The sequence below is a fragment of the Coffea arabica genome, chromosome 2c (assembly GCF_036785885.1).
Source record: "Coffea arabica cultivar ET-39 chromosome 2c, Coffea Arabica ET-39 HiFi, whole genome shotgun sequence".
Taxonomy (NCBI): Eukaryota; Viridiplantae; Streptophyta; class Magnoliopsida; order Gentianales; family Rubiaceae; genus Coffea; species Coffea arabica.
Genome location: NC_092312.1, coordinates 75,611,190 through 75,620,422, shown reverse-complemented (window position 1 = coordinate 75,620,422; position 9,233 = coordinate 75,611,190). Strand labels below are relative to the sequence as shown.

At 39.0% G+C, this 9,233-nt stretch overlaps 1 protein-coding gene and 1 pseudogene across 1 annotated transcript; both read right to left on the bottom strand.

Annotated features, from left to right (window-relative positions):
* Positions 1–887: 887 nt before the first annotated feature.
* Positions 888–6,515, bottom strand: LOC113728108 (mechanosensitive ion channel protein 1, mitochondrial-like). Its single transcript, XM_027252614.2, has 7 exons — positions 6,309–6,515; positions 5,210–6,059; positions 4,831–5,102; positions 3,467–3,567; positions 2,280–2,387; positions 1,416–1,637; positions 888–1,283 (listed from the first exon to the last, which is right to left on the bottom strand). The coding sequence occupies exons 2-7, from the start codon at positions 5,953–5,955 to the stop codon at positions 1,173–1,175; spliced, it is 1,560 nt and encodes a 519-aa protein (XP_027108415.2). The 5' UTR covers positions 5,956–6,059; positions 6,309–6,515; the 3' UTR covers positions 888–1,172.
* Positions 6,516–7,192: 677 nt separating this feature from the next.
* LOC140035455 (UDP-glycosyltransferase 91C1-like) lies at positions 7,193–9,226 on the bottom strand (annotated as a pseudogene).
* Positions 9,227–9,233: the final 7 nt, after the last annotated feature.

Genomic DNA, 9,233 nt, shown 5'->3' with positions numbered 1-9,233 from the left:
GGCGTGAACTAAGAACCACGCCTTTCCTGGGTTTCAGACTTCATAATAGAAATTCAAAACGCGCGGCAACTTGCAGATGCTTGGGACACGTGTACCGCCCTCAGTGGTCTAGCTAGAATTAGTTAGGATTTGTTAGTATTAAAGAGCAGGCATGTCTGCTCTGAGAGGTAGCTTTTTGAAATTATTCATCCAGATTCATCTGTATTGGCTTGAGGAGCAATCCTCAGCTTTTTCCCCAATTTTCCTTCAATTCTGTCCCCTTCTTAGCTTTTACCGCCATTTCTGTTCTTGAAATTGTTACCTCAATTTGATTAATAGAAGTTCAGATTCTTACAGTAAACTATTCTATTGATTCATCGTTCATTGATTAATCCAGTGGATTCATTCTTCCCTGGTTCCTGCAAAGGGACTTTGGCTTCTCTGGTTTCTATACCATAACACCTTACTGTTCTGAAGAAAGAAAAAAGAATCAGTTACTAGTAAAGAATGCGGACCAATTGAAGGAAAGAAAGTAGCCCCGTACAGCCACAGACAGCTCACTTGTACACCATCTAAACTGTAGGTGTCCTTGTCATGCTCCAAAGGCAGTGCACATTGTCCAATTGTCCAGCCAAAACATTGAAAGTGAGATTGAAAGAAGAAAAAAGAAAGAAAAATCCCAGGACCCCATTTCCACTCTGGAATATGCTTTGCTTGCCTGACTTATCCTACACCAACCACGGCATACAATACATAAATTGAGAAAGACACGGGGGAGTTGCAGTGAATTGGCTTGAACCAAATTCCGCCAGTGCATTTTTGTAACTTCCATGCCCTTTAAGCGTCATCAATTGGTTGATATTGACTATGCTCCACAACAATTTCTTTAAAAAAAAAAAAAAAAACACTTAAGCACCAATCAACGATTTACAAACTTCAGTACAAAAATTGCATGCTGGGAAAGAGCATCTGCAATAGTTTGTATCAACGAAAAACGTGTTGATAATGTAAATTTTCTTCTCAAGCAGAAATGGCACCATAGCACCGTTGTTCCTAGAAGCACAGCTTTTTCTCGTACCCTACCCTTCGGAATCCAGTGTAAACAAACTTCTATACAACGAGTCGAACATGCAGCAAACTAAAACTCTAATGGCCTAAAATCAGTGGTAAGGTTTCTTTTTACAGCTAATTTGCTAGTAGCTAGTATCTTCCGCGTAATTACCAAGTGAAGCGCCATGTTGCTTGATTATCTTAACTGACTGAAGAAGAACTTCCTGCTGAGCCGCAAAGAAGCGTTCTTTACCCTGCATTTGGAATAGCAATAACGGTTTTTATCAAATCAACAGTGAATAAAAGCATCGCATGAATCAGATTAACAAAGCTACATGAACTGAGACGTAAAGCTCCAAGATAAGACAATATGAAAGCGAACATACCATCGCTTTTAGATTGCACCCAATAGTAAGTTCTGCAAATGATCTTTCTACCCTAGACAAGAAACAATATGGTGCTTCCTTTTCCAAGAACACATTTGAATTGGATCTGAGCATAATCTTTATATCTTCTGAAATCTTTGGAATCACATCAAAGTCACCAATTTGGACAGGGATTTTCGTTGTGACAGCTTGCCATTGAGCACGCGATTTATTTACGATCACCTACTTAAAGCAACCATTAGTGAAGAAAATTCGCATGAAGTTAAACTTGAACTTGAACAAGACTAAATGAAACACAATAAAGAAAGTCATTTCTCATGCAATGCCAAGGTAAAATTAATTGAAGCTAACCTAAAAAAAAAAATTAATTGAGGCTTGAATGAAGGAGGGATCATTGGCCAGCTAAGCATTTCATCACACACAGGCAATGAGAAACCACTCCAGAAACTGAGTTGAAGAGACTCTAGTTTCAGAGGTAATCCTGATTTAGAATAGTAGTAAAGAAAATACAGCCAGTTTCAAAGAGAATGCAGTGCAACCTTTTAGGCAGCTAGGTAATTTCCCATGAGACAGTTACAGGAGCCCAATTAGGTGATGAGACTTGAAAAATGCAAGCTGAAATTTTTGAGAATCAAGAATTCAAAACATGACTGCCAGAAACTCTTCAACAAAATCTACAGCATCCTAGCAGTAGCAGCAAAATTATGCGTAATTGTGTCCACAAAGAATTCTCCAACCAACACTTTCAAGTGAAAAAAAGCCTCAAAAACTCACAAGCATATAGTTGCAGAGCAACGATGAAAACCCAGAAAAGAAAAAGACCAAAATGCATGTTTTGAAAATTCTAAAACAAATAAGACCCACCTGACTGGAAAAAAGAGAATTTGGGACTATCACAGGAAATTTTTCTGAAGTCAGCAATGATGTAGTTGTTAGACCCATATCTATCACCTGACCTTCCACGGAACCTGCCTGCAACAGTGGTAGCAGAAGGAAAATTATGCACAAGCTTCTAAAATACAATCAAAAGCCAACTTCTATCACAACGTTGACAAAACCAGTCAATCAAATATAATTTTCAAGTTGTGCAGAGGAATGGAAAACCACTCCGCGACAGCAGGATCACCAGGGCAAAGAAGGGGGAACAAATAAGAAGGTAAAGATCTACTTGGATTTTGAGCAAAAAAGAAGCCCAAAGAAATTCTTAATGTGGTGTTTGTTATTGACTGAGATTTTAAACACAATCAAGGGTTGTCAACTATGTCATCTATTGTTTATGCAGTAACAATGGCATAAAAATTACATGACCTTGAGCAAACATTCCTATGATTTGTAGCAAAAGAACTAAATTATGTCCGTGCACATTGATCTCAAACTGGGTTTAAGATTAATTCTACATGATTTTCCAGAAGAGATTACCACTTTTACAGCAAAGGTTAAGGCTAGACATGCCATCCCATGACTTGAAAATGTCTAAGCTCTCTGCTGGGACTGATGTTTCCACTTCTCTTCTTTAGTCAGGAACGTTGCACATAGAAGAAAGTATACCTATATCATATTTTCTCAAACATAATATTGTGACCCCAGATCTTAAGACAAAAAAAAAAACAAAGGAACAGAAATTTTCTGACATCTTTGAGAGTCAGTTAACCACATATACCATAAGCACATAACAAATACTCCATCCCGTACTTTATTAAAAGAAACAAACTAGTTAAAATTGTTAATAGTGCTGAAACAGTAAAGACATGAGCCTGTCCAACAACTGCAAGAGGATCTTTATTCATTTCTATCCAAGCATAGGATACCATTCTCCAACAGACAATATCTAGAAGTGAAAATGAAACCAATGAAATTTAAGCTGGGTGTCTTAACTTGTTGGAGAGAGACGAAGAATTATCAACAGATGGCTAGATGAAACAATAGTTGGCTAAATGGATAGACAAGTACATAGGTTAAAAGCAACTAAACAGACAAATTAAAACACATCATACACATACAAGGAGAAAGAATCAGAACATGAGTACGAATAAACAATAGATTGGACATACTTTTATCGTATCTCCTATTGAAAAGGGTCGCGAGATCTGCACAGATAGCCCACTGAGGACATTCCCAAGGATGTCTCTACCAGCAAAAGCAGTAGCCACTCCTGCATGGCAAGTCAAAGCATGATGATATCAATTTTCAATGCTTCTTAAACCTAACCATAACTCTTGTTTAAAAATACAGAATGCAAGCATTTCTTCCCCTCCAATTGGGAAAAAAAAACAATTAACCTCTAATAAGAATTTTCAAAATCAGGACAGCTGAAAAAAAATAGTCACAAGTCTTAGTGCTGTTTTTTTGCAATAACCAATGCAAGCTCTTTGCCTTTCATTCTGCTTTTACTTTGATAAAAAAATAATGACCATTTAATCCAACCATGGCATAACTTAGTGACTACAACCTGTAGCTTCTACTACATTCGTAAACAGTTGTATAATAATCCCTATCAGACCTTCCCCTGATACCAGGTTCTTTCTTAGTGACTACAACCTGTAGCTTCCACTACATTCATAAGCAGTTGTATAGTAATCCCTATCAGACCTCCCCCTGATACCAAGTTCTTGACCTTGAAATATCTTCTAGAAAGCTGGATGTATGATGCTAAGAGGTGCAACAGAAATTACAGTTGCTCAAATATTAAAAAAGATGGTTTTCAATAAAATACCAATAAGGGGACAGGTCTGTCCAATGACAGAAGCAGGAGGCTTAATCCAAGAACAACTCATTCAGAGCTGTTGTAGCTGGATAACTGAAAATAAGAAGTTTTTTCATCAAGTAATCCTAATTAGAACTAGAAAGTTAAAAACCAAGGCAAATATGAAATGGAAAAATGGACACCAAAGTCAAATGTCTACATTGTCTATAGTATATTCTTGGAGAGGTCAGGTGAAAAGGTGCTCTTATGTAAGAGAACTTTCTATTTTCAAGAAGTAGCCAACAAATGATATAGGAACACTAACAAACACTTGGCAGCTTCAACATCCCTTAAAAGCCAAAAGCTACAAAGGAATATCAGAAATCTAACCAACATAAAAAGGATGCATAGAATACTTCCTTGAAGATAACATGACTTGAATAAAATCGGAAAGTGAGCTCCCAAAAAAAAAAAAAATCTACCTACATAAACCTTTATTGTTCAGCAAATTCTCAAACAAATTCCTGAATAGAGATATCAGAAGTAATTCCAAATAAACATGGACAAGATCAAACTATTTGGCCGGAATGACCATAGAATGCAAGTAAATGTAAGTCCTTATCAATGCTTAGAAAATCTGCATTTCCAGAAATTGACACTGAAGTGTCTACACTGACAAAAATCTGTTCACTACAGAAAAAACTGCAAAAACATTAGCTGTGCAAAACTCACCTCCTATGCCTCCTACAGTTAGAATAGACTGTACAGCCACTCCACATGCCTCAGATAAACCCATCAATCCAAGGACAAATAAACCAACAGAAGAAATTTTATCCAAGGTTAACAAATTGTCTCTGTCAACTCCACTCTTAGTAGCCAAAGCTCGAGTAATGACATTAGTCTTCCATCGATTCAGGAACCAGATAAATGAAAGAATAATTGCACCTCTCCAAGCTGGTGCAATGTATTGTGCTGCGATAGTTGTTGGTGCCACCATGATAGCACTGCATGCACAAATTAAACAAAAAAAAAATTACAGTAAAAAAATTGTTAGGACCTCAATTACAAAAAACAGAGGTATGAAAGAGATACAACTACTTGGACATCTTACATCTGAGAAACTGCCATGAAGGTTACAAGATATCGAACTGGTTTCTCCAAAGCACCCCAAATACTGTTCTCATAAGGAACGGGCCCCCACAATGAGCTTCCAGATAACAAAGCCGCTGGACCTTGTGTTGAGTACTTATGAAATCTCCTCAAAACACTTGGCAAAACCATCCAAGCTAATAACGTCCCCATCAAAGTACCACCAACAGGAACAACCACATCCCTCAGATACGGATGTGTATCTAACAATTGCTGAACATGAGGAGTGACTTCACTTGACGCCTCTCTAGCCTTTTCTCCTGTATATGTCACAGCATCTACGGTAGAGTTCCATATCTCTTTAACTTTCTCCGCCCAATCACTTGCACTAGAACCACCATCACCTGAAGCAGCAGCTGGAACTTGCGGGCTACCATCTTGGCTATTGGTACTAGACGAATATGACCGATAATTCAACATAGGACCAACTCCACCAAAAGGGGCACCACTTCTTATAGCCAAATTCGAGAAGCTGGACCAAGAGGGACTAGTGTACTTTCCCCTACTATAACCATTACCAACAGCAGAGTCCAAACCCGTGATTCCCAATCCACTGCAAATAGGATTCAACTTAAACCCCGATTCCCTGCAATATCTACTGTAATAATTTCCGGTTCCAAAAGCAGATGTGCGTCTGACGTCAAATGAGTCCACGAATTTTGCAGAATAACAAAGTGATCTTAAACGTGAAAATCTAACAGCAGCCATCGCAATGTAGCACTTCAATAGTAAGAAAACTTATATTTAAAAGCCCAATTAGTCAGAGATCAAAATCCCCTACATTAGAAATCCCACATGTCCATCCGGTCATCCTGCAAGAAACAATAACAAGTAAAACCAAAAAAAAAAAAAGAGAGACAAAAGAATTTCATTTTCATCGCTTGTGAATTGCGCAGTAAAGAGATGGGAATTAATGAAGTACACATATTTTATAATCGTATTCTGTCGTAAGAAAGAAGCAATCAAACACGAAGCATTATAAGGGGAACGGAGAAGTAGAAATACGCAGCATTTTAAGGAAGTTGGGAAATTATTTCATCAGCAGCAGAAGGAGAACTTACCACCTAGAGCTGAATTCAGTAGTAGCTATACTAGTTTAGGAACAGCATCAATTTGGGATTTTTCCAGAAGGAACATAAATACATAATATGAATTGGGGCAGTGGGAGAGGAGAAGGATTTTTTTTAGGGGCAGGGTTTTGCTTGACAGGCAAGACAGGGGGCCCTCAGGTGGGCCGGCATCCGCAATGGAGTATAATAAGGTGTAATTGGGATAATTCTCGCTGAAGATAAAGTACTATAATGGCTTGGAGTTACTCTCAAAAAATTTTGTTACCAAACTCTAACTTGTATATCTGAGTATTTTACCAAACCCTATAAGATAAATCTATAGACTTTAATTCTCATTAACAGATCCTCTTATTCATGGGTTCGGATTACCCATCCATCCCGTATCCTCTATCTACTAAATTGAATAGTTCAAAAATAAAAAATTAATTTTTATTGAATTAAATCAAGACATACGTCATGTTAAATTAACACGCTACACTGAGTTTTAAACTTGGATAAAGCCATAGAACTTGCATGGGAAAAATCCAGTGTTCAATTAATAGTTAAATCAACATTCTTCTGTTTTTTAATCAAAATTGTCTTCATTTGTGTTAGATTAGAGTTAAATGTTATTGGGTTATAAAATTAATAAATGTGCTTCTCCCATGGGTGGCCACTCTAAATTTCTTTTTGTTATTTTTTCCTTTTTTGAACAAAAAATACTTATTTGCGCTTCTAGTAGATTATTAGAAACCCTTTTTTGTTTTCCTGAATGGAATGTGAGTTACCTATCCTGGCATGATCTACTAATAAAATCATGCCTTCCTTACCTAAGGAAATCAAATCTCTTACTCTTGTAGTTAGAAAGTTTAATTATATGAAATTTTCTTTCAACCTTGCAGAAGTTTGCACCATGGTACTTGTTGTTCTTTGATATAAAACGAGGATTACAAAGCTTTAAATTTGCACTACAAATACGGTGTTTGATAAAATGACATCCCTTTATCTTTTGGAGCTACAAGTTCCTGTCCCATGCTATATGCTATAGTCCCAAAGATGAGTAGTAAATTATAACGTCATTCTCATCTTGCAGTCCCTCGCGGCATCTAAGTTTCAGTCTTCAAGTACTCCACAAAACGTTCAATGTAGCAGCCATTAAGCTCTCGATCTCCAAATAAAGCAGCAGCTTCAGCAGCACGAGCCCTGAGGAGTCTCAGGGCTTCCCCTTCATCCTCAACATTTGGCACCATTGCTCGTCTTAATGATTGAGCTATGTCATCCTTGCTGAAAGATCCATCCTCACTTCTCTCCACCTCAATAGCCAGCCCTTTCTCCACCAGATACCTTGAATTCAGGCCTTGATCAACTATGAAAGGCAGCACAACGAGGCTGTGCCCGTACTGCAGAGTTTCAGTGACAGAACCCCACCCTGCATGAAACAAACAACCCCCAACTGCAGGGTGCGCCAAAATCTCCCTCTGCGGCGCCCATCCTATTTGGGTTATTCCTTTCCCACGAACCCTGGAGCCGAAACCTAAAGGCAGGATATCGTCTTCATTATCGCTGTCACCCCAGCTCGGTTTCTGCAACACCCATATGAATGGTAGCCCCGAGACCTCTAGCCCGTAGGCTATCTCATGGATTTGATCTTTCCTCAGCTTGCATTCACTCCCAAATCCCACAAATACTATTGACTTAATCGGCTTTGCTCATCAAGCCATTGAAAGATGTTGTTCCAGGATTCGTCCCTCAAGTTGTTCGACGTCTCAGGTGGAAGAAATCCCAGAGGGATCGCAGGCTTTCCAGTGATCTTCTCCTGCAGGTAGAAGTAGTCTCTTTCGAATTCTGGGCAAGAGCGTATAGCTACAGCCTTACAGGCTTGGATTACCTTGGCAATCCTTTGTCCAGTCGCGATCCCTGAAGCATTCTCGTGGTAAAATCCAGCATGTACACCGATAGCTTCGCGCTTTCTGTAAGCAACCGTCGATGGAAAATCTACCCATTCCGGTTTCCTCATCAGACTTTCAGGAGTTGACCTAACCCGTTTTTGACCCTCACCGGCCAAGTATTCAGGCGGCCCGAAGAAGACTGCAGTAGCAGCAGAGAAGGGGTAGAAGCAAATAATAGGGATGTTGAGTTGCTGGCCCACTTCACCCGCCCAATGGGTGAGCAGATCTGCAACAATCCAGTCAGGTGATTTTGCTTGATCAGCAATGAACTGCTTGAAAGGATTCTTGAGGAGATCGTATGCTATCTTTAAGTACTGAATTTTATGGAAAGGAATATCGATTGTAGCTTCAGCACCTTCCGGCAAGAGGTTCCTGTCAATTGCCGGTAGAGGAAGACCCACCAAATCGATTGAGCCTTCGAGATCAGGAGGAAGTTTAGGAAGTCTCTGAATATTTTTGGTCGTAGAGACGAGTGAAGCATGAACTCCTGCTCTGGCCAAGGCGATGCTAAGCTGGAAGGAAGGCATGATGTGGCCAAATGCTAACCACGGTAGCAATACTACATGAATATTTTCGTCACTGGCCATTACTTCTATTCGATGCAAATTTGCAAGTGAATTCTCTGCTCTCTTTCAAACTATGGAGTTACTATTACCCTGAATAACTATTCGTTTGACAAAAAGAGGAAATTTTAAAGGAGCCGTCCTCAGAACTGAAATGGATATCGACAAATCAAAAGTGATGAATTTTGCAGACCAAACCATTTGTTATTCTGACAACCCGCAACTTGCTACTTTATTTTCTTTAACTATGAGGTCACTTGAAGGCAGGAAGGACCCAAATTCATTCCGCATCTTTTGCTCCTCGCAGAACCCAAGAGAAGCACGGGGATTTTGTATTGCTGTCAGAGTCTTCCGACTTTCGCCGTCAGGTTTAGAGTTTGAATCGTATGATTGAATAGTTAAAAATAGGCAATGTGAAGGGTGTG

Coding starts and splice junctions, on each gene's coding strand:
- LOC113728108 (XM_027252614.2), bottom strand. CDS start 5,955: ATGGCTGCTGTTAGATTTTCACGTTTAAGATCACTTTGTTATTCTGCA. Junction 5,103..5,209: donor TTCATGGCAGTTTCTCAGAT/GTAAGATGTCCA, acceptor TTGTGCATGCAG/TGCTATCATGGTGGCACCAA. Junction 1,284..1,415: donor GGTGCAATCTAAAAGCGATG/GTATGTTCGCTT, acceptor TTCCAAATGCAG/GGTAAAGAACGCTTCTTTGC.